This window comes from Mobula birostris, unplaced genomic scaffold (genome assembly GCF_030028105.1).
Source record: "Mobula birostris isolate sMobBir1 unplaced genomic scaffold, sMobBir1.hap1 scaffold_1769, whole genome shotgun sequence".
NCBI lineage: Eukaryota > Metazoa > Chordata > Chondrichthyes > Myliobatiformes > Myliobatidae > Mobula > Mobula birostris.
In genome coordinates, this window is record NW_027274815.1 from 51566 (window position 1) to 77280 (window position 25715).

Here is a 25715-nt window from a genome sequence, read left to right on the forward strand (position 1 = left end):
CTTCACCATCTCAAGACTTTAATCCTTGTTTCCCCCAAACTCAACAGTTTGCCTGGCCTGCTGCGTTCACCAGCAACTTTGATTTGTGTAGTTTGGGAGTTATATGTGTGCAAATATATGCACGTAACACTGCTAACTTGTTTGATTTATCCGGTAATATATGACTGTAATATGTAGTTACTGATCAAAATAGTTTATGTTAACACGAATACCAGACTCTAGCTGTTTTCCATTTCTGCTGGTTCTTTAACCCGTCATGGGGTACGTGACACCCCGTCACCCTTGTCCCTCTCCTGTGTAGTTCTCATCCCTGTCCCTCTCCCCATCTCCCCCAATTCCCTCTCCCTGCCATCCATCTCCCCCTCTCACTCTGTCCCTTTCCCCACCATTTCTCCCCACCTCCATCTTACCCACATCCCGCTCCCCGTTCCTCTCCCCATAGTTCACACCCCCTTCACTCTCCCCATCGCTCCCCCGTCCCTCTTTGAAATTTAGTTTTGTGACTTTTGTGAGTTTACAGTAGTTTTATAACTTTGCCCTGTACTGCCGAGCAAAATGACAAATTTCACATTATCTAAGTTTGTGATAATAAACTGGATTCTGAATGTGGGCGGCCATGCGCCAGTTGGGCCGAAGGGCCGACTTCGCTACTCTGACGCCCCCGCAGCAGCTTCCTGAGCACCTGGCCCGGGCACACCCGCCGCTGGAAGCAGGAAGTGTCGCGGATTTTTCTGTCCCGGAACTGAGAGGCGCCCAGGGATTGAGAGACGCTCCCTGCCGTGACAGCGGACGTGCGAGTCCACCCTGCGAGAAGAGGCGGACATTTCTACCGTGAACTGTGCGGACAAACTGCAGAGCCGAGAACAGGAATCGCGCAGCAAAGCAGAGGTAAAGAACTGTTAACACACCGAACTCTCTCGCTGTCTGGGACTTGCCAGATCAGTCTGAGATTCCCGGAACACGGTCATTGCCAGAGTCAGGGGAGATTCCCAGGGTTACAGGGAGAGGGAAACAGTGGGAGGGCAGGGGGGGGGGGAGGAGAAGGGGGAAATGGGATGGAGAAGGGGACGGGGAAGGGGAAGTGAGGGAGAGGGTAAATGGGATGGGGAGGTGGAAGGGGAGGAGGGGAGAGGGAGGTGGCGGAGGTGGGAAGGGGAGGATCCTGAGGTCCCTCTGTCCAGTACTCCTGTGGTGGAACCACAGAGCTCGGAGACAGGCCACTCGGCCCAACTGCTCCATGCTGACCGTCGAATCCTCCCTGCTACTCCCTGTCGCTTGTGTTTGGCCCATAACCCTCCTAGTCCTTCCCCTGTCGAAATTTCTCTTAACATTTACCACCACAAACTGCCGCCTCCAGTACAAATCCCCGGGAATGAACCTTCCCCCAGAATGTGATCACCTCTCTGCATCCTACCTGAATTGGAATTCCTCCGTGTACCCCACTGGTATCTGCCTGCGAGCCTGTACTGCTGTGGAGAGGTGTGGAGTGCTGAATCTGTGGAATGTGTTGCCACAAAGGGCAGTGGAGGCTGTCACTGGGTTTATGAAAGGCAGAGAGTGATAGGCCCTTGATTAGTTAAGGTCATGGGGAGAGTGGGTATGAGAGTCAAAACAAACCTCTCATGTTCAAATGATGGGGTAGACTAGACTCGATGGGCAGAATGGCCCAAATCTGCTCCTATGCAGAACAGTTGCAGAGAAAGTGCAGTGCGCATCAACACTAAGGTGCAAGATCATAATGAGGTAGCACATGAGGCCAAGAGTCAAAAGTCTATCTTACTGCGCTAGTGGGGTTGAAGCTGTGTTTGAACCTGGTGGTACGTACCGGGCTTTTTATCTTCAGCCAGATGGAGAGAATCTCTGGGCTGAGTCCAGTTTGACACCATCTGGGAAGCCTCCAACCTGATGGCATGAATTTCACATTTTCACACCTACGGTGATGAAATGCTTTGAGAGGTTGCTCATGGCTAGAATGACCTACTTACCTCAGCAAGGACCTGGACCCACTGCAATTTGCCGATCGCCATAGAAGGTCTATGGCAGACACAATCTCAATGATCACCTGACAATGCAAACACCTTGACTATAGATCTGCGTTTTACACTATCATTCCCACAGTCCTGATCGATAAGCTACAGAACCTGGGCCTCTGTGCCTTCCTCTGCAATTGGATCCTCGACTTCCAAACTGGAAGACCACAATATCTCCTTCTCGCTGACAATCAACACTGGTGCCCCTCAGGAGTGTGTGCTTAGCCCACTGCCCTACTCCCTCTGTACCCATGACTGTGTGGCTGGGCATAGCTCAAGTGCCACCTCTACGTTTGCTGATGATACAACATTGTTGGTAGAATCTCAGGTGGGGACAGGAGGGCGTAGAGGAGTGAGATATACAAGGGGTGATTGATAAGTTCTGGCCTAAGGCAGAAGGGGTCAATTTTAGAAAACCTAGCACATTTATTTTTCCTACATTTACACACATAGTCCAGCGGTCGTGGAGCACACGGATCCCTTCTTTGTAGAAGTTAGCGTCTTGGACCTCTGGAAAGTGGTCCACAGCGGGGATGATTGATAAGTCCGTGGCCTAAGGTAGAAGGAGGTGAGTTATTAACTTCAAACTTTCTGCCTTTTCACTCAAAGAGTTGAACTGCACGTGCATGTAACGAGAGCTGTATAACTCATCTCCTTCTACCTTAGGACACGACCTTATCAATCACCCCTGCTGTGGACCACTTCTACAAAGAAGGGATCCGTATGCTCCACGACCGCTGGACTAAGTGTATACATGTAGGAGGGGACCATGTTGAAAAATAAATGTGCTAGGTTTTCTAAAATTGACTCCTTTTACCTTAGGCCATGAAGCTATCAATCACCCTTCGTACCAGCTAGTTAAGTGATTTTTATTAACGACCTGGATGTGGGGGTAGAAGGGTGGGTTGGCAAGTTTGCAGATGACACAAAGGTTGGTGGTGCTGTAGATAGTGTAGAGGATTGTCGAAGATTGCAGAGAGACATTGATAGGATGCAGAAGGGGGCTGAGAAGTGGCAGATGGAGCTCAACCCAGAGAAGTGTGAGGTGGTACTCTTTGGAAGGACAAACTCCAAGGCAGAGTACAAAGTAAATGGCAGGATACTTGGTAGTGTGGAGGAGCAGAGGGATCTGGGGGTACATGTCCACAGATCCCTGAAAGTTGCCTCACAGGTGGATAGGGTAGTTAAGAAAGCTTATGGGGTGTTAGCTTTCATAAGTCGAGGGATAGAGTTTAAGAGTCGTGATGTAATGATGCAGCTCTATAAAACTCTGGTTAGGCCACTCTTGGAGTACTGTGTCCAGTTCTGGTCACCTCACTATAGGAAGGATGTGGAAGCATTGGAAAGGGTACAGAGGAGATTTACCAGGATGCTGCCTGGTTTGGAGAGGATGGATTATGAACAGAGATTAGGGGAGCTTGGGTTTTACTCTTTGGAGAGAAGGAGGATGAGAGGAGACATGATAGAGTTGTACAAGATATTAAGAGGAATAGATAGAGTGGATAGCCAGCGCCTCTTCCCCAGGACACCACTGCTCAATACAAGAGGACATGGCTTTAAGGTAAGGGGTGGGAAGTTCAAGGGGGATATTAGAGGAAGGTTTTTTACTCAGAGAGTGGTTGGTGTGTGGTATACACTGCCTGAGTCAGTGGTGGAGGTAGATACACAAGTGAAATTTAAGAGACAGGTATATGGAGGAATTTAAGGTGGGGGGTCATATGGGATGCAGGGTTTGAGGGTCGGCAGAACGATGTGGGCCGAAGGGCCTGTACTCTGCTGTACTATTCTATCTTCTATGTTCTATCTCAGCAACAGCCTGGCATTCAATGTCAATAAGATGAAAGAGCTGATTGTGGATTTCAGGAAAGTAAGATGAGGGAACATGAACCAATCCTCAGAGGGGGGTCAGAAGTGGAGAGAGCGAGCAGTTTCAAATTCCTGATGTCAAGATCTCTGAGGAACATACTGACACAGCTATAAAGAAGGCAAGTCAGTGGATATATTCTGTTAGGAGTTTGAAGAGATTTGGTTTGTCGCCTAAAACACCCGAAAACTTCTATAGGTGTCCGATGGAGAGCATTCTGACAGGCTGCATCACTGTCTGGTATGGGGGTGGGGGATGGCTGGCTACTGTACAGAACCGAGAGAAGCTGCAGGAAGTTGTAAAATTAGTCAGCTCCATCTGGGGTTCAAGCCTCCATATCAAAGATACCTGCAAGGAGCAGTGTCTCAGAAAGGCGGCGTCTATTATTAAGGACCCCCATCACCCAGGTCATGCCCTCTTCTCATTGTTACCATCAGGTAGGAGGTACAGGAGTCTGAAGGCACAAACTCAGCGATTCAGGAACAGCTTCCTCCCCTCTGCCGTCTGATTCCTAAATGGACATTGACGTCCTGAACACTACCTCTCTCTCACACACACACACTCGCGCGCGCGCGCACACACACACACACACACACACACACACACACACACACACACACACATGCACACATATAATTTCTGCTTTGTGCTATTTTTAGTCTATTTAATAATTTAATATACAGAAATACTTAGTGTAATTGATTTACTTATTTATTTATTTTTTCTATATTATTATGTATTGTATTGAGCTGCTGCTGCTAAGTTACAAATTTCACGACACATGCCGGTGATAATAAACCTGATTCAGATTCAGGAAAACTTGTTTGGATGTCCGTGTGCCTACACAAACTTACTGTTGTGATGGGATCCTGAATTGTCCCTTATGAACTGTGCTTTTAAAAAGACAGAGAGAGAGCTGTACAGCAGAAACAACTTGTTATTGACAGAGAGAGAGAGAAAGAGAGGGGCGAAGACTGCTCACAGTTTGTTTGGAATTTCTGCAAGGACACTGCCAGCTTCTGAGTTCCTACAGAGAGAGAGGGGAGGAGCTACTGGATGGACAGCTGGTGTTCAGCACAACAGTATTTAAACCAGCGTAGTTGCTTGTTTCACGGGACACACAGACGCACTAAGGTGAGGTGAAGTTACCACTGTTCTGTTCAGGTGCCCATGAGTGTGGGACTGAGGATCGATTGTGAGGGATCGATGTGTGATTATCGGTGCGTGAAAGAGCGACCCTGTGGAGTCTACCAGTGTGTCTGACCCTTGCCCTGGGTTGGTAGACCTTCACTTGACGACGGTGCTCTTAAGTTGGTCAGGTTTGGCTAACTTGGAAGTTTCGGAGGACAACCGGGAAGAATCGACAGCATCAGCTTACTCGGACAACCACAACACGTCTCTCTCAACATCACTACTCAACTGAATACTACAAACTGAACTGAGCTTTATCCATCATTGTAAAACTGTATCCATTTACCCCTAGGCTTGAAGAAGCTTGGTTTTTATATTTCCACACACATGTATATAATCTTTGCTAACTTTGATTTATCTGATTTTATATTACTGTATTGCACAGTTACTAATAAACACCATTAGTTAACAGCAAAACCAGACTCCAAGGTGTCTTCCATTTCTACTGGTTCTTTAACCCCTCACGGGGTACGTGACCCTGTACATACCCAAATCAAAAGCAGTGGATGAACCGCTGAGGGCTGGATCTGGCATTCAAGTCTGGTGACCTAGGTTTGTACAAGGAAACCAGGAATGACTTTTGGGGGATATTTGACTTTTATAAGTTATAAATCACAACTGCATATATCGAAGATTTCCATCCACATATATTGTGGTCCCTCTTGCCCTGATGCTCCCCATAAATGGAGATTCCTCACATTCTCCACGCATCAGCAGGGGTGGTGCATGGCTTGAGATTCATGCTGGGGCAGGCTCAGATCGAAATGGCATTGTCTGCTGGGGGGGGGCCGTGGCCGGTGGGTTGGGATTGATGTGGGGGGGGGGTCAGTGAAATCATGGGTCACACACAACACTCATACTTTTCTTTGCATTTCAGCCACACAATGGTCAGACACTGCGGACTCGTAACAGCCAAGAACACCCCAGGTGAGCAGTCAGCCACGTTTAACACAGTTCCCTTTGACTAGGAGGGCATTTGGCCATTGAGTCCATGCTGGTTCACACAATCCCATTCCCTGACTGGATTCAAGAATGGGAATGGGAGAGGTCCATTTGGATTGTGCACGGTGGGAGTGGATAGGAAGGAGTGATCCAGTGGGACTGTGTACAGTGGGAGTGAATGGGAAGGGGTGATCCATTGGGATTGTGTATAGTGGGAGTGAGTAGGAAGAGGTGATCCATTGGGATTGTGTATAGTGGGAGTGAATGGGAAGGGGTGATCCATTGGGATTGTGTATAGTGGGAGGGAATGGGAAGGGGTGGGGTCCATTGGGATTGTGTATAGTGGGAGTGAATGGGAAGGGATGGGGTCCATTGGGATTGTGTATAGTGGGAGTGAATGGGAAGGGGTGATCCATTGGGATTGTGTATAGTGAGAGTGAATGGGAAGGGATGGGGTCCATTGGGATTGTGTATAGTGGGAGTGAATGGGAAGGGGTGTATCCATTGGGATTGCCATTGGCGGTTTCTACACCCTAGCCCTCACCTTGTTATTCCCCCTCCCCGCGACCCAGTTCCTCTGAAGAATATCTCGGTGCGAGTGGAGGTGAAGGGGTTTGTGGCCAATGTGTCTGCAGACCTGGAGTACAGGAATGAGGAGGCTTCTCCGCTGGAGGCCCTGTTCACATTCCCCGTGGACAGCGATTCTGCCGTCTACAACTTCCAAGCCACGGTGGACGGGAAGACCATCGTGGCCAAGATAAAGGAGCGGGAACAGGTGGGAGTTGGGTGCGTGGGTGGGCAAGGGTACTGAGAGCCATGGGCAGAGATCACATGGGAGGTCAGAGGTTGAGGGTCATGCGGAGGTTGGTGTTGTATCCCTGTACACTGAAGTTGCTCCTGTGGATCCAGATTTGGTGGTGGAGGTTTCCAGATATCCGTGGGCACCCCGAATGGAAGATCCAGGGTCCTGCATCCAGGAAAGGTCCTGGAGTGGGAATCCCCTCCCGTATCCCAGGACAAGAGAGGGGAGATTTTGGGTTTGAGGTGTGTAGGAGTCAGACTTCCCCGGGGTGGGGATTGCGATTCCAGAGCGGTGATCTCTGGATTGTGCGGTGGGAGCTGATCTTTCAGTGTGGCTAAGAGGGGTGGGGTTCGGAAGCGGAGTGTGTATTTCGATGTGAGGTGGTGACGAGCTGGGGAATCTGTCCCATGTTAAAGTCTTTGAGCCAGAGCTGGGACCTTCGATCTTGTAGTAGTGATTCAGGACCTCAGATGAGATCCTGGGATCTCAGATAAATGTTACCAGATACAGGGATCTTGGGATCTGGGACCAGACTCCACGCTGGGGTGGGAGGAAGGAGGCAGATCTGGTAACCAACCTCCTCATCTGCTCTCTGCCCCAAACCGCCCACACCCATCTCCTCCAGGCTCAGGATGACTACGACGATGCTATCTCCTCCGGCCAGGAGGCCTTCCTGCTCGAGGAGGACAGCAGTAGCAGTGACATCTTCACCTGCAGGGTGGGCAACCTGCCCGCAGGCTGTGCGGCCACCGTCTCCTTCAGCCTGGCCCAGGAACTGCCCCTCGAGGCTGATGGTGCCATCCGCTTCACCCTGCCTGCTGTCCTAAACCCCCGGTACTGCCCCGCAGGTAAGTTCCTGGTCCCAGAGAGAGAGTCACCCACCCATGCTGCCCTGCAGCAGGACACGGTCAGACAGAGGGTGAATCTCCCTCCACACCATCCTGACACACACTCCCAGGGAGAGGGTCAGACACAGGGTGAGACTCCCTCCACACCATCCCGTCACACACTCCCAGGGACAGGGTGAGGCTCCCTCCACACCGTCCTGACACACACTCCCAGGGACAGGGTCAGAGATAGGGTGAATCTCCCTCCACACCGTCCCGTCACACACTCCCAGGGACAGGGTCAGACACAGGGTGAGACTCCCTCCACACCGTCCCGTCACACACTCCCAGGAACAGGGTCAGAGACAGGGTGAATCTCCCTCCACACTGTCCCGTCACGCACTCCCAGCGACAGGGTCAGACACAGGGCGAGGTTCCCTCCACACCGTCCTGACGCACACTCCCAGGGACAGGGTCAGAAACAGAGTGAGGCTCCCTCCACACCTTCCCATCACACACTCCCAGGGACAGGGTCAGACACAGGGTGAGGCTCCCTCCACACCATCCCATCACACACTCCCAGGGACAGGGTGAGACTCCCTCCACACCGTCCGGTCACACACTCCCAGGGACAGGGTCAGACACAGGGTGAATCTCCCTCCACACCGTCCTGACACACACTCCCAGGGACAGGGTCAGACACAGGGCGAGGCTCCCTCCACACCGTCCTGTCACACACTCCCGGGGACAGGGTCAGACACAGGGCGAGGCTCCCTCCACACCGTCCTGACACACACTCCCAGAGACAGGGTCAGAAACAGGGTGAGGCTCCCTCCACACTGTCCCATCACACTCTCCCAAGGACAGGTTCAGAATCCCCCATGCTGTGCATTTGAATCTCACCAAACCACCTCTAATTCCTCCAGGCACTCAGGGTCCCCATATACCCCAGGCCAGTGCCCCTGTGGACAAGCCACTCTACACTTTGGAGCTGGAGGCTCATTTCCACAACCCACACGGGATCTCCCGGATCCAATCCAATTGCCAAGTGACCCCTGTGGAATTCCTCAATCCTGACAAGACGTCAGCCAAGGTAAGGAAGGCTGTTTCACAACTATATCCATCAGTGGGATGGTGGTCTTGTGGAGGGCAAGTGTCCCTCAGTCCCTCTCCCCCAGGGGGATATCTGTACACTGACCAGTGTCCCTCAGTCCCTCTCCCTCAGGGTGATATCTGTACACTGACCGGTGTCCCTCAGTCCTTCTCCATTGGGGGTATACCTGTACACTGACCGGTGTCCCTCAGTCCCTCTACCTCAGGGTGAAATCTGTACACTGACCGGTGTCCCTCACGGGGATATCTGTACACTGGCCGCTGTCCCTCAGTCCCTCTCCCTCAGGGTGATATCTGTACACTGACCAGTGTCCCTCAGTCCCTCTCCCCCGGGGGGATATCTGTACACTGACTGGTGTCCCTCAGTCCCTCTCCCTCAGGGGGATATCAGTGCACTGACTGGTGTCCCTCAGTCCCTCTCCCTCAGGGGGATATTTGTACACTGACCGGTGTCCCTCAGTCCCTCTCCCTCAGGGTGATATCTGTACACTGACCGATGTCCCTCAGGGGGATATCTGTACACTGGCCGCTGTCCCTCAGTCCCTCTCCCTCAGGGTGATAGCTGTACACTGACCGATGTCCCTCAGTCCCTCTCCCTCAGGGGGATATCTGTACACTGACCGATGTCCCTCAGTCCCTCTCCCTCAGGGTGATATCTGTACACTGACCGATGTCCCTCAGGGGGATATCTGTACACTGACCGGTGTCCCTCAGTCCCTCTCACTCAGGGGGATATCTGTACACTGACCGATGTCCTTCAGTCCCTCTCCCTCAGGGGAATATCTGTACACTGACCGGTGTCCCTCAGTCCCTCTCCCTCAGGGGGATATCTGTACACTGACCGGTGTCCCTCAGTCCCTCTCCCTCAGGGGGATATCTGTACACTGACCGGTGTCCCTCAGTCCCTCTCCCTCAGGGGGATATCTGTACACTGACCGATGTCCCTCAGTCCCTCTCCCTCAGGGGGATATCTGTACACTGACCGGTGTCCCTCAGTCCCTCTCCCTCAGGGGGATATCTGTACACTGACCGGTGTCCCTCAGACCCTCTCCCTCAGGGGGAATATCTGTACACTGACCGGTGTCCCTCAGACCCTCTCCCTCAGGGGGATATCTGTACACTGCCCGGTGTCCCTCAGTCCCCCTCCCTCAGGGTGGTATCTGTACACTGACCGGTCTCCCTCAGTCCCACTCTCCCTCAGGGGGATATCTGTACACTGACCGGTCTCTCTCAGTCCCTCTCCCCCAGGGGGATATCTGTACACTGACCGGTGTCTCTCAGACCCTCTCCCTCAGGGGGATATCTGTACACTGACCGGTGTCTCTCAGTCCCTCTCCCTCAGGGGGAATATCTGGTGTCCCTCTTTCCTCCTCTTGTGTCCTGCGTTGTGACCCTGTGCTGTGACCCTCATTTCCAGCTCTCCCTGGTGAAGAGTCAGGGCTTCGACAGAGACCTCGAGCTCTTGATGTTCTCCGAGAAGATCGATGAACCCAGCGCCATCCTCGAGGCAGGACTGGGGTCTGCTGCTCCAGGTGGGGGCTCGTCTGAGAGGGCGAATGTGTCCCATTCTTGTGGGGAGGGGGTGTTAGATGAGAGTTGTATGGGGGTGAGAGGGGAGTGGGAACGTGTGGGATGGGGTTGGAAGGGCGGGAGGGAAGTGAGAGGAGGGCAGGAGTGTTGTGGGATGGACCTTAACATAGGGGAGGGGGTTTGGGAAGTTGGTCAGATGGGGGTGTAGGGGCAGTGGGATAGGTTGGGGTGGAGGGTGATATTTTGTGAGTTTGGTCAGGTGGTGATGGGATGGTGCTCTGATGGGGTGAGGAGGGATTGGGATGGGGTGTGAGATGCAGTGTGGGGATGGGATGGTGCTCTGATGGGGTGAGGAGGGATTGGGATGGGGTGTGAGATGCAGGGTAGTGATGGGATGGTGTTCTGATGGGATTAGGAGGGATTGGGATGCGGTGTGAGATGCAGGGTGGGGATGGGATGGTGCTCTGATGGGGTGAGGAGGGATTGGGATGGGTTGTGAGATGCAGGGTGGGGATGGGATGGTGCTCTGATGGGATTAAGAGGGATCGGGATGCGGTGTGAGATGCAGGGTGGGGATGGGATGGTGCTCTGATGGGGTGAGGAGGGATTGGGATGGGTTGTGAGATGCAGGGTGGGGATGGGATGGTGCTCTGATGGGGTGAGGAGGGATTGGGATGGGGTGTGAGATGCAAGGTGAGGATGGGATGGTGCTCTGGGGTGAGGAGGGATTGGGATGGGGTGTGAGATGCAGGGTGGTGATGGGATGGTGCTCTGATGGGGTGAGGAGGGATTGGGATGGGGTGTGAGATGCAGGGTGGGGATGGGAGGTGTGCCGGATGGCTCAACCCGGAAACGGGGGGAGGGGGGTGTCCTGAGCTCCTAGATCTCCAGCGTGGAATGGGTCATTTGCGAAGTGTCCTCGCCCCTGACAGGCTTCTCTTTCCCTGACACAGGGACCCTGATGTCCGACCCCATTGTCATGGTGAATCTCTTCCCCCGATTTCCTGAGGACTCCCAGGGCGTGCCGGCAGGCGAGTTCATTTTCCTCATGGATCGGTCAGGCAGTATGGGAATGCTGATGTCCCACGGAAACGCCAGGTCCCGGATCCAGTGTGCCAAGGTAAATCCGGCCCGGGATGCTGAGGGAGCCGGAATCAGTATCGCCGGCCGATGGGAATCAGTTACGCGGGTCCGTTTCGTTTTTCCGGCCGGGATGTGGAGTTGTGGGAATGCCCAGGAGAGTCTTCAGGACTCACAAGTTCTGTTCCCCTCCACAGGACACACTGCTCCTGCTCCTCAAGAGCCTTCCCATGGGATGCTTCTTCAACATTTACGGATTTGGGAGCCGCTTCACCTCGTTCTTCCCGTAAGTGGGAATTTTCATCCCGGGGCCGGGAACTTGAGGGCCAGAATTCCTGGGTAGAACCTGACCCAATCATTTCCCATTTTGATTCATTCATGCCCCTCCTCCCTCCGCCACATTTGTGACCCCCCCCACACACACACCACCCACCTTCGCCAACACCCCACCCCGTGCCCGCCACCACTCCCTGTATAAAATGTGATCAGGGAAGATCGGTAAAAATAAAACCACAAATAATCTTCATAACGTCGAGCAGTCGTTTGTATCTTCTGTCTGGTTAGTGATTTGCTCCGTAGGTCACTGGGTCAGCAGTTACTAGCACATTAACCACATTGCTTGTTGTCTTCATCGGCTACCACCAGCTCAGTTTCAGTGGCTGGTGTGTATCCTCTTTCCTTTACCCTCTTCTTTCACTGCTGAGTCAGTCATTAAAAGCTCAAGGTTACAAAGTACATCTGTTATCAAAATATGTATGCATGAAACAACCCTTGAGATTTGTCTTTCCACAGGCACGAAACAAAGAAAACTATGGAACCTGTTCAAAGTAAAACATTAAACCACACCCTCCCACGCCCATGCATAATTAAACTAAATCGCGCAAGCTGCAGAAAAGACGAGCAAAGAACAGAGAATATAAAACACAAAATCAATAGAGTCCAGGCATCATAACGTGACCTGTAGAGTCCAATACATAAACCGCATCGATTAACTTTGCACAAGGCCCAGTACTCCAGCACAATACTCCAGCAGCATTGAGCAGAGAATTCAAGCACAGACACCTTCCTTCAGGAGCAGCAAGTGGGAGACTGTCACCCAAAGACACTGAGAGACTGTCACGCAAAGACACCGGGAGACTCTCTCACCCAAAGACACTGAGAGACTGTCACGCAAAGACACCGGGAGACTCTCACACAAAGACACTGAGAGACTGTCTCGCAAAGACACCGGGAGACTCTCACACAAAGACTCTGAGGGACTGTCACGCAAAGACACCGGGAGACTCTCACACAAAGACACTGAGAGACTGTCACGCAAAGACACCGCGAGACTCTCACGCAAAGACTCTGAGAGACTGTCTCGCAAAGACACCGGGAGACTGTGACGCAAAGACACCGAGAGACTGTCTCGCAAAAACACTGAGAAACTCTCACGCAAAGACACCGGGAGACTCTCAAGCAAAGACACTGAGAGACTGTCACACAAAGACACTGAGAGACTGTCAGACAAAGACACCGAGAGACTGTCACGCAAAGACACCGGGAGACTGTCTCGCAAAGACACCGGGAGACTGTCTCGCAAAGACATCGAGAGACTGTCACGCAAAGACACCGGGAGACTCTCATGCAAAGACACTGAGAGACTGTCAGACAAAGACCCTGAGAGACTGTCGGACAAAGACCCTGCCTCTGACGGAGTGAGCGACAGGGCGGTAGACAGAGGTGAATACCCACTTGTCTTCTGTTCTTACCTCGATGATTTCAATCTTCCTCGACAGTTCAGTCGGTGAGGAATCATTGGCCCACACCCCATCTCCAGGCCGCACACTTTCTTACTGAACCCCCTCGGAGACAGCAAAGCACCCAATTGCTCAATTGGCCCGAAAGCACACCACCAAAATGTGGATCACAGCTTCCAACACCACATTGGAAAGAAAAAGAAGATATTTTTAAAAAAGTGGGAGAGTCATTTTGTGAACAGTGTGGAGGACGCCAGTTGTTTGCTGGCGCTGTCTTCTTCCGGATAGCCATCAAGCTCCCAGCGGTTCCTTATGCATTTTTTCAGATCAGGACCCACTCACCGGGAATCACGGTGTGTCCTCCTTCTCTTGGAGGCAGACACCTGTTGAGAAGCAGAGCGGACAGCTCGAGTTAATCTCACACAACAGTTAACTAAACTGTCTGCCATGATGTGTCTTATCAGCCTCCCTGAGATCTGGAGCTCCCGGCAGTGACGTGGGACACCCTGTTACTACCTTGAATGGACTTTGTTTCATTTTCTTGTTTGGGGTTGCCCTGAAGACCACAGGAAGAGTTTAGGCGACGGTACACCTTCCTCATGATTCTCAATCAGTCGTTGTCTGATCATTCCATTCATTTGTCTGGCTTGTCCTGATGACTCTGGGTGATGTGGACAATGAAACCACCATTCAACGTTCATCAGTCAACATAATACCTGACAAACTCTCCCAGTGAAATGTGTTCCTTTGTCATGGTCGATGTGACACAGCAATCCGCACCTTTAGATATAGTCCAGGATGAGAGTTTGGCTTTCCTTGCTGTGGTCGTTGACTCGTGAGCAATGACTGTTGACCCATGGTCAGAGGCTGGTGATCTTAACTGTGATGATCTTATTCCCATTTCAGTTTCCTTGTTCCAATTCTTTGGTGGCTTCTAAAAGCTCACTATATAGAACACTCCAATTCATTTTTGGCAGCTTTACCATTTTCGCAATATCTGGTCTCAAGTCATCCATAAAAAATTGTAGAATCCTCGATGTAATCTTCATTTATCCTGAAGCCTCTGAAAACCTTAAGCACGTTGTCCTGTAGCATTCCTCGTATTCAGAAACATCCTCAGGAATATTTTACTTACAAGCCATCACTTTCCTCCAATCAGTCCACATTCTTCCAACCACCTCTCAATTGCATTCCAACCATCTTGCGTATTTTGTTAATTGTCTTTAATGTTGTTGTCAGCTCGATGAGTCAACTGTACTTTACAACATAGTAGACAAATATTTGAATGCCATTATATGGGTGCAGTTTGTTCTTAATACGATAAAGATCAATCCAAGTCTTTATACTTTCACTTTTTAGGAAATGGAATTTCTTTGGACCATTAGACTCCTTTCTCGGTTCAGGTGGTTGATGAAAAACCATCTGTCTCCTTTCATGGGTTGTATCATCAGTCCCGTGTGTTTTCACTTCCTTGGTCTTTATTGGGGCAAATTGTACCACAGCTGCCAATCCTGTTGCTTCATCACTGTCATCCTCACTCGTGTCACTAGAGGTCGCTGTGGAGTCCATGCTGTGGTTGCTCAGAGTCCGGATGCTGGTGCTGCCTGGGAGGACTCAACGAGGAGGGCGTTTCCCGAGGAGAAGTATTACTGGCCAGACTGCGCTTGAGCTCCCTGCTGAGCTTTCCCACACTGCCACAGTTTACTTGGAAGCTCCACACAATGCACTTTGATTCGATTCCACTTACCATGTTGTGTTCTCACTTGCTCAGTTGAAGCAGGAATTTGCTATTTAGACTTTTTACCATCTCTGTCACACTGATTTTGTAATTGATCACAGTTTTCCTTACCTTTTGCATTTGTTCAATTAACTTTGATGAATTGACTCATTCTGCCAAGTCATAAATGATGCTTTCCACTGTGCCCACTTAGTTACAGATTTGAAATTCTAATGCATCTTTCAGAACTGTGGTAATACTGCTGATGTCCAGTCACTTAACCCTTTCCCAAGGACAGTCTCTGGATCTTATTCCGTATCTTCTTAATATCATGCAAGGTTCACATTTCATTAGACTCAACCTTGATTTCATCAAGTTGAAATGTTTTATTCAGTAAAAACTCAAACCCTTAGTCATCTGTGTGCATGTAATAACTGGAGATTCAGCTCCCTCTTTTCCTGTAGCAGGTTTCGTGGCTTTGGCCATTGTCTATGTTTGAGTATAGTTGAGAATAGGAGCAAAGAGGTCCTTCTGCAGTTGTACAAGACCCTGGTGAGACCCCACCTGGAGTATTCTGTGCAGTTTTGGTCTCCAAATTTGAGGAAGGACATTCTTGCTATGGAGGGAGTGCAGTCGAGGTTCACAGGGTTAATTCCCGGGATGGCGGGAATGTCATATGTTGAAAGATTGGAGTGACTGGGCTTGTATACACTGGAATTTAGAAGGATGAGAGGGGATCCGATTGAAACATATAAGATTATTAAGGGATTGGACACGCTAGAGGCAGGAAATATGTTCCCGATGTTGGGAGAGTCCAGAACCAGAGGCCACAGTTTAAGAATAAGGGGTAGACCATTTAGATCGGAGTTGAGGAAAAACTTTTTCACCCAGAGGGTTGTGGATCTGTGGAATGCTCTACCCCAGAAGGCAGTGGAGGCCAATTCTCTGGATTCTTTCAAGAAAAAGTTAGATAGAGCTCTTAAAGATAGCGGAATCCAGGGATATGGGGAGAAGGCAGGAACGGGGTACTGATTGTGGATTATCAGCCATGATTACAGTGAATGGCGGTGCTGGCTTGAAGGGCTGAAAGGCCTACCCCTGCACCTATTGTCTATTGTCTATATTCAATCTTGTGTAATACTTAATTCATATGTACTTTTATCAGTTGGACTATGATTAAAATACCTTTGGCTTGTGTTAAGGTATTATTGGATTACAATCAGAATATCATAGGATTGCGAAGAACAGTTTTCTTTTCTCATTAGATTTCAGTCTAAATATTTTTTACACACCAGATTATAGGGTCTGTTAGTTACTCCACTGCTTAGGAAGAATTTAATTTGAGTGCATTATAAATTCTAGAGACCATCTGAGTTTTCCAGAGTAGCAATGTAAAGAATAAGAGAGCATTCCTTCAGTCTTAAACCTGCACTAGGTCAGGGGCTTCCCCACCCGGGGTCCGTGGGAACCTTTGTACTAGATGGTATATTGAAGCAATAACTAGATGATTTGGAAAATAAGGAGGAATGTCTTACTTCCAATTTAATTATGCACGTGAAAAATTTCCTCTTCATCTCTGAATCTTTCAAGTCCTTAAATCTTCACAACTGTCCTGCCGACTACACCAAAATTGATGGCTTATAATGTTTTTGATCTGAGGTTCTTCAGAAGTCAAGAATGAGGCATAAAACTTTTTGTTTTGACCATTATTAAGTGTTACAAGAACAAAGAAGACAAAGTCAGGAAGATGAAGCGCAAGGGAGCAGAGAGAAGGAGCAGTGGGATGGGGTAGTGAAGAGAAACAACTAACGTGGTCTAGTTCTCTTAATCCAAGTTGCTGATAACACACACATTCTATTCAAATTCTTTTTCTTAAATTAACCAATAGGATAGCCCCTGTTCAAGTACTGTGATGCCTTCAACTGCAACCACTCCAGAACACATGTCTATAAAGCAGAGTATTTCAGTAACTATACAAAAATACAAACAAGCATAAGAAGGTCAAACTACAAGGGAAATAACACTTACGATATCCAATCCAACAGCCCCTCTCTCTCCTGCACCCCGATCTGTTCTGTCAGCCCCACTTCTCCGCGCGAACCCCATCCCCTCTGCTCCCTCCCTATGTCTGCCTTGGACGTAGTTGTCATGTTGTCATCGGATTACCTCCCCCTCAACCTGTACAGGAAGAGTGTTGAGTACAATCAGACCTCCGTGCAAGAAGCACTGTCTAAGCTGAAGGAGATGGATGCGGATATGGGTGGGACAGAGATCCTGCGGCCCCTGTCGGCCATCTACACAACACCCTGCGTGCCGGGACACCCGCGACAGGTAACGGACACACTTCTCCCCGAGACCCCGGGGTTTGCCCTGGGACGGAGTGGGAATGAGGAGGAGAAAGTGAGAAAAGTGGGAGGCTGTGGGAATGAGGGAGAGTGAGGTGAGGTAAAGGGGAGGCAGTGGGAATGGGAGAGAGAGGAAGTGAGGTAAAGGGAGCAGTGAGAATGGGGAGAGAGGGAGTGAGGTAAAGGGGCAGTGGGAATGGGGAGAGAGGAAGTGAGGTAAAGGGGCAGTGGGAATGGGGAGAGAGAGAGTGAGGTAAAGGAGGGAATTGGGAATGGGGGAGAGAGGAAGTGAGGTAAAGGGGCAGTGGGAATGGGGAGAGAGAGAGTGAGGTAAAGGGGCAGTGGGAATGGGGAAGAGAGGAAGTGAGGTAAAGGAGGGAATTGGGAATGGGGAGAGAGGGAGTGAGGTAAAGGAGGGAATTGGGAATGGGGGAGAGAGGAAGTGATGTAAGGGAGGCAGTGGGAATGGGGAGAAAGGGAGTGAGGTAAAGGGGCAGTGGGAATGGGGAAAGAGGGAGTGAGGTAAAGGGGCAGTGGGAATGGGGAGAGAGGGAGTGAGGTAAAGGGGCAGTGGGAATGGAGAAAGAGGGAGTGAGGTAAAGGGGCAGTGGGAATGGGGAGAGAGGAAGTGAGGTAAAGGAGGGAATTGGGAATGGGGAGAGAGGGAGTGAGGTATAGGGGGCAGTGGGAATGGGGAAAGAGGGAGTGATGTAAGGGGGCAGTGGGAATGGGGAAAGAGGGAGTGAGGTAAAGGAGGGAATTGGGAATGGAGAGAGAGGGAGTGAGGTAGAGGGGCAGTGGGAATGGGGAGAGAGCGAGTGAGGTAAAGGGGCAGTGGGAATGGGGGAAAGAGGAAGTGATGTAAGGGAGGCAGTGGGAATGGGGAGAGAGGGAGTGAGGTAAAGGAGGGAATTGGGAATGGGGGAGAGAGGAAGTGATGTAAGGGAGGCAGTGGGAATGGGGAGAGAGGGAGTGAGGTAAAGGGGCAGTGGGAATGGGGAGAGAGGGAGTGAGGTAAAGGAGGGAATTGGGAATGGGGAGAGAGGGAGTGAGGTAAAGGGGCAGTGGGAATGGGGAGAGAGGGAGTGAGGGACAGCTCAAAGGGGGAATTTGTGAGTGGGATGGAAGCAGAGAGTGAGAAGCTCCCTGCTTCTTGTAGTCACATTATGATGTGTTTTTCGGTACAATTGAAAAGTGGATTGTGTGAGTGGGAGTTAGGGATCGTGGTGGTGGGAGAGAGGCTGAGACTGGGAAGGTCCCTGCATTTGTAATCCCTCTCTCTCTCGGTGCTGTTGGAAGATTGTGGAAGAGCAGGGTTTAATCGACGGCTTGTGGGTTGGACTGTAGTTCACATTATGTTGTGTTTTTCGGGGCCTTGGATCTGGATGGCCCGCAGATAATGAAGATTGAGCTGAACTGAATGTGCATTCTTTCATTTTTGTGTTTTATATTTTGAACTTTCACCCGTTCTTTTTGTTTCCTTCTGTGTGATTTGTTTCTTGTGGTGGTGGGGGGGTCGTAGTGATGTTTTTTTCAATGGGTTCCATGGCTTTCTTCTATAGTGGCTGTCTGTGCCGGGGAGGAGGGGAATCTCAGGGTTGTATAGTGCATACATACTCTGATTATAATCGTACTTTGAATCCTTTGGTGAGAGAATTCAGAGAGGGGAATGAGAGGCAGAGTGAGCGAGAAGTCAAAAGAGAGGCAGAGTGAGAGAGGGCAATGCAGTAAAATGGGTGGAGATGAGAGCGAGACGGACAGGAGTGAGGGGATGTGAGATTGGGGGGTGAGTGATGGAGAGAGGGAATGAATGGGAGGAAGGGAGAATGAGGGAGGAAAGGGACAGATTAGGGAATGTGTGAGGGGAGAGACAGAGAGAGAAATGAAACAAGACAGAGAGGGGGACATAGTTGACACAATGCGTGAGAGAGGGTTGAGGAGAGACAGGGAACGAGAGAGACTGGGGGCAAGAAAGAATAAAAGAACAAGAAACAAGGACCAAGAGTAGAGAAAGAGGTGGGGTCGGGGAGAGGGAGTGTGAGGATTTGATAGGTCTGCAGGGGGGTGCAGAAGTGATTCACCAGGGTTGTTGCCTGGGAAAGAGAGAGGCTGGTCTGTTCCCCCCAGAGCGGAGCAGAGTTTGAGGGGATGGGACTGAGGTTTGTACCACAATGAGGGTTTAGATACCGCTGACAGCAGGAAAATCTCTTCCACGTCAGAGCCGGATAAACTGGAGGACGTTGATGTAGGTGAGGGAGAGGTGACTTAGAGGGGATCCAAGGGGGACCTTCTTCACCCCAGTGGGATTTATTATTAATTAATTTATACAGCATGGAGTAAGCACTACCGACCTTTCGAGCCACGCCATCCCAGCAACCCCACAACCCTGGTTAAGCCTTCCCTAATCACAGGACAATTTACAATGACCAGTTATGCCAACCAGTACGTCTTTGGACTGTGGGAGGAAACCGGAGCATCCGGGAAAAACTCATACATTCTGTGGGGAGGATGAGCCAGGTACCCAAGGGAACAAGCAGATGCTGGGAGATGGGGGGGATGGGTCAATAAGGATGGGTTAGTTTAGACATAATGGCCTTGTTCCCAGGATGCCTCTCTGCCTCTCTCCTAGCTCTTTGTGTTCACGGACGGTAAGGTGTTCAACACCAAGCAGGTGCTGGCTGAGGTTCAGAAGAACAGCCCCAGTCACAGGTGAGGCGAAAACTGTCCCCTCAGGCAGCTCCCACCCATCGTCCCCTCTGGCAACTCCCGGCCTCTCGTCCGCTCCGGACCCCTCCCCCGCCCTGGCCCGTTGTCCCCTCCAGATTCCTTGTTCCCCGGCCCGTCATCCCCTCCAGACCCCTCCCCACTGGCCCGTCATCCTCTCCGTTCCCCTGCCGGCCCGTTGTCCCCTGTGGACCCCTCCTCCTTCACACCCCCCACCGCCTGTCATCCCCTCCAGGCATCCCCCACCCCACCCGTCGTCCTCTCTTGGACAGGAACAATAGTAGCAATCTGTCCCATGCATGCATTGTATTGGAGAACTACCTTTATGACTGAAAATGGGCCCCAAAGACCACGCAACAAGCAAGTTGACCTGCTGTGAATCCCATGATGGTTCCACCACTCCCCATCCCGTTCTCCAGGTATTTTTCCTTCGGGATTGGTGAGGGGGCCTCCACAGCGCTGATCAAAGGCATCGCCAAGGCGGCCAACGGGAGTTACGAATTCATCACCGGGGAAGACAGGATGGAGCCCAAGGTACTGAGGCAGGGGCAGGGTTTGGTGGTGGTGGTGGGGGGGTTGTCGGGATGCTCTTATTGGGGGTAGGACCTTGGGTGTGGGGGAGCCTGAAATGGTGTGGGGGGGGTGACACCCTCAGAAATGTACAGGGAACAGCAGCTGGCTCAGTGGCACAGTGGTGAGGGCCACTGTCTCTCAGTGCCTGATCTCGGAATCCCAGGTTCGATCCCAACTTCCGCCACTGTGCGTGTGTGTGAGAGGGAAGAAGTGTGTCTGTGAGGGAGCGGGGCTATGCCTTGGACAGTGGGTGAGACTGACCCTCATGTGCAGGTTGATGGGTTAATTGGATTAACCATTCCCCATTCCTCCTACCCCCACCTGAAGGGGAGAATTCAGGGTGTTTCTGTGCTGAACCTCCTTGTGATCTGGGGACGAGGAGGAGACTCTCGGAGGCCTGGGGAGGAGAGGAGAAGCCCCGGGACAGTGCAACACCTCAGACTGGGGGAGCCCAAAATGGGAGAGGGATGGACGGGGTAGTGTGTAGGCTTTCCCAAAGTGAAGGGGGATCAGGTGGAGCCAAGGAAACCACACTCTGATCAGACAGTGCCTGATTCTAGAGCTGAAGAGAGGCTGGGTGGGACGCGGAGACATCCTCGTAAGCTGGCCCCTAACCCTGGGTGGGGTCTGAGGAAGAATGGACCAGGCACTGAAGGGGGGGGTCTCTGAATCCCCTGGGGAGCATAGGACCCATGAGATGGGATGGAGCCTGCAGAAGTGGCTGTGTTGATCTCTTTCTGTCCCGACAGGTTCTCCGGACCCTGAAGTATGCCCTGCAACCCAGCGGGACCGGGCTGAGCCTCAGCTGGGACCTGCCCCCAGGGGTGGAGGCCATACTGCTGTCACCCCTCCCCAGCACGCTCTTCAACCAGCAGAAAACCATCGTCTACGCCCAGCTGAAGGGACAGGTGAGGGTCAGGGGTGGGGAGACGGAGACTGCTAGTGTGCATTGAGGCCAAAGCAGGGTCACCTCACCCTTCTGGGATGCCTGTTATCCCAGGAGTCTCCCTTTCAGGGGCCCTTGTTAAAGGGGGACTCTCTCTCCCCATCACAGATCCATGTTAAAGAGGGTGTCTTTTTCTATCCAGGACCCCTGTTAAAGAGGGGTTGTATCTTTGTCTAGGACCCCTATTGAAAGGGGAGTTCCTCTCTGTCAGACACCACTGTTAAAGGGTGTGTCTCTCCATTGGAACCCCGGTTAATTGGGGGTGTGTCTCTCCATTGGAACCCTGGATAATCGGGGGGGGGGGTGTCTCTCCATTAGAACCCCGGTTAATCAGCTGTGTCTCTCTGTTGGGACCCTGGTTATTGGGGTATCTCTCCCCCGGGTATCCGGTTAAACAGGGAGTCTTTCTGTCAGAGACCCCTGTTAAAGGGGGTCTTTCTCCATTGGGGTCCCTTGTTATGGGGAGTCGGTCTTTGTCAGAGACACATGTTAAAGGGGAAGGGGTCTCTCTGTTGGGGATCCCATTTGAAGAGGGTCTCTCCTGTTACGGAGGTGGGGGCGGGGGTTGGAGGTTCAGACAGACAATGAACCTCACCTGGTGGCCACTGTCCCCGCTGTTCCCTGACTGTTTCTGTCTCGTAGATGGATCCCAAGCTGGAGTGTGGGGTGACACTGAAATATTCACTGGGGGAGCAGCCGATACAAGCTGAGACCAGGTTTAGCCTGAGACCCGTCGAGTGCAGGAGGTAACTGTCTGCAGATCCTTCTCCTCTGCCCCCCCCCCACCTCGCCATATAAAAATCCTGGCTTCAGGAATAGTCCCACACTCCCCCCCCCACCCTGTCCCCGTCCCTTGTCCCAGTTCAGGATTACTACTACCCACCAACCCAAATAAACCCTCCCACCTTCAAGGTTCTTGAGGGATCCATGCAAAGAAAACATGAAACAGCCAACATGTTAAAAAAAGAACAAATCTCACAAACGGCCAGAAAAAACGAGTGAGAAACACAGAATATAGACCAACAAACCACAGATTCATTGAAACAGTCTCGTCAAGTTCAGTTCAGTTCAGTTTAGCACTGTGTTGTACATTGACTGCAGGCCGCAGAGGCAGTCCACCCCTGATCAAAACCACACAAAATAGCAATAGAAAAGGAGTAACCAGAGGTCAGAAACACACATAAGGTGCACTGCAGAGTCCAGTCCACAAACCACGTCAATTAGACCTTGCCCAAGACCCAGGAGTGCAGCATCACCTTCCAGCAGCAGAGAGGGGGAGTGGGTCGGGTCGGGGATGAATACAGGATTGCTTTGAGTTGATGGCCTTGGCCGTGATCAAGCACTCTTCTGGAGATTGGAATGCATACAGCATGGTTGTAACAGACTTTATTAAACAGCTCTAGTTGGGTGTGTTCCCACTAAATCATTCAGAGAAGCCCTGAATGAACCATGAGAGCTGAAACCTCAGATCAGAGGCATTCGAGTCTGGAGACCCAGGAAGCTACAAGGGGTGAAGGTATGATCTTCGGGAGAAGTGGAGGATCCGGACCCAGCTTGAATCCACGAGGGATGCTTGTCTGCTGCAGCAGGGTTTGAAAGCTATCACCTCCTCCAAAGTTAAATCAAGCAACAAGGGGGACAGCAGGGCTTCACTTGCAGATCAGCTCATTGCCTCCATGTTCACTTTGACCACCAGAACATGGAGAGACCGTGGCATCTCCCTCTGACCCTCTGATGTCAGTACCTGAACCTGACGTGAGGGCTGAGGGCTGCCTTCGGGAGTGTGCATCCCAGGACAGCACCTGGACTGGATGGGGAACCTGGCCACGTACAAAGACCTGTGCTGACCAATTGTGTCACTGAGATCTTTAAACTCTTGCTTCGGCAGTGTGTGGTGCCCGATGGCTTCGATTATACCAGTGCCCAAGAAGATCGTGGAGACCTGCCTCAATGATCCTTGCCCAGTTGCATTTGCATCCACAGAGATGAAGTGTTTTGAGGGGCTGGCAATGAAGCAGGTCGTCACTGACTGAGAGGTGACATGGATCCGCTCCAATTTGCCTACCAGAGAAACAGGCCCACCGTAGATGCCATCTCATTGGTTCTTCACACAACCCTGGAACATCTGGACAGCAAAAGGTGCAGACATCAGGATGCTCTTTAACGACTACAGTTCGGCAGTCAATACCATCGTCCCCTCAAAACTAATCAATAAGCTCCAAGACCTTGGCCTCAGTGCCGCCTTGTGCAAATGGATCCTCACATGTAGACTCCAGTCACTATGGATTGGCAACAACATCTCCTCCACAATCTCCATCAGCACAGGCACACCACAGGGCTGTGTGCTTAGCACCTCGCTCTACTCACCTTGCACCAATGACTGTGTGGCTAAGCAAAGCTCCAACACCAAACTCAAGTTTGCTGATGACACCACTGTTGTGGGCCCGTATCAAAGGTGGTGCTGAATCAGCATACAGGAGGGAGAATGAAAATTTGCTTGAGTGATGTTGTAACAACAATTTCTCTCTCAATGTCAGCAAGACCAAGGAGCTGATTCTGGATTTCGGGAGAGAACCCAGAGGTCTATGAGCCAGTCTTCACTGGAGAATCAGAGCTGGAGACGGTGACTTTAAATTCCTGGGTGTTATTATCTGAGCGGATCTATCCTGGAACCAGTACTTGTCCTATTGCATAGAAAGCTCAACAGTTTCCCTGGCAGAATGCAGAGATATGGCATAGCATCTAAAACTTTGACAACCTTCTATCGATGTGTAGTGGAGAGTGTATTGACTGGCTGCATCACGTCCTGGTATGGAAACACCAATGCCCTTGAATGGAAAATCTTTCAAAAGTAGTGGAATCGGGCCAGTACATCACAGGTAAAACCCTCCCTACCATGAGTACATCTACATGAAACATTGTTGTTGGAAAGCAGCATTCGTCATCAGAGATCCCCACCAACTAGGCCATGACTCTTCTCACTGCTGCCATCAGGTAGAAGGTTCAAGAACCTCAGGACCCACACCACCAGGTTCCAGAACAGTTACTACCCCTCAACCATCAGGCTCTTGAACAAAAGGGGATTACTACACTCACTTGCCCATCACTCAGATGTTCCCACAACCAATGATCTCACTTTAAGGACTATGTTATTTATTGCTATTTATTTGCATTTCATTTGCACAGTCTGTTGTCCTCTGCACTCCGGTTGATCTTTTATTGATCCTGTTACAGTTACTACTCTTTAGATTTGCTGAGTAAACAAATGAATCTCAGGGTTGTATATGGTGTCATATCAGTACTTTGATAATCACATTTACTTTGAACTTTGACCACCTGCTCGCCTTCTGCTCTCATCCCCGTTGATTTCAATCCTGCTAGACACTTTAATCGGCGAGAAAGGGAGTCGATACGGACTAGCGCCCCGTCTCAAGGCAGCTTGGCCACCAGGGCGTACGCTCTGCCCCAAACCTCATCGGGCTCCCTCAGAGACGGCAAAGCACCAGGTCGCATGATGGGTCCAAAACCACACCGCCAAAATGTGAATCAGAGGTCCCAATCGCGCACGACCTTGGAGCAGAATCATATTTCAAAGTAGTAGTTTTGTGAACAGTCTGCAGGACGTCGCCGCTGGTCACGCTGTTTGCTGGGCACATCTTCTGGCTCATCGCACCGGTTGAAGAGCATGATGATTGAGGGGTAATTGCTGTTCCTGAACTCGAGGGTGGGTATCCTGAGGCTCCTGTACCTTGTCCCTGATGGCAGCAGTGAGAAAAGGGCATGTCCTGTGTGGCGGGAGTCCCTGATGACGGATGCTGCTTTCCTGTGACAGCGTTTCCTGTAGATGTGCTCAATGGTGGGCAGCTGTGATGGGCTGCGCTGTATCCACTACATTGTGTCAGCTTTTCCATTCAAGCACGTTGGTGTTTCTACCCTGGGCTGTGACACAACCCGTCAATATAATCACAACAGCACATCTAAACACAACTCCATCTCCCCACTCCCCCCTTTCGCCCTCTCTCCTTTCTCCCCATTTCCCTCTCCATTTCCAACCCTTTCCCCCTCCCTCCCTCTCTGCAGCTCCTGTGTCCACCGTCTGGCAGCCAAGACTCTGCTGGGATCTCTGGAACTCAGGCTGGACCGCGACACAGAGCCGGTGAAGAGGCGTCTGGTTGAGATCAGCACCCAGGCCAACGTGGTCTGTTCGCAGACGGCCTTCATCGCCATCAACAAGGAGCTCGGCCAGACCGTGCAGGGACCCCTTATCCGCAGGGACGTCCCCCTCTGTGCAG

At 51.1% G+C, this 25715-nt stretch overlaps 1 protein-coding gene across 1 annotated transcript; it reads left to right on the forward strand.

Annotated features, from left to right (window-relative positions):
• Positions 1-771: 771 nt before the first annotated feature.
• On the forward strand, positions 772-25715 carry LOC140192589 (von Willebrand factor A domain-containing protein 5A-like; the record flags this gene model as incomplete). Its single annotated transcript, XM_072250147.1, has 14 exons — positions 772-888; positions 5963-6012; positions 6600-6802; positions 7455-7677; positions 8583-8749; positions 10187-10301; positions 11253-11419; positions 11577-11665; positions 17022-17166; positions 19810-19889; positions 20324-20438; positions 21227-21385; positions 22066-22169; positions 25504-25715. Coding segments are annotated over exons 2-14 (1822 nt in total), but the record flags the coding sequence as incomplete, so codon positions are not given.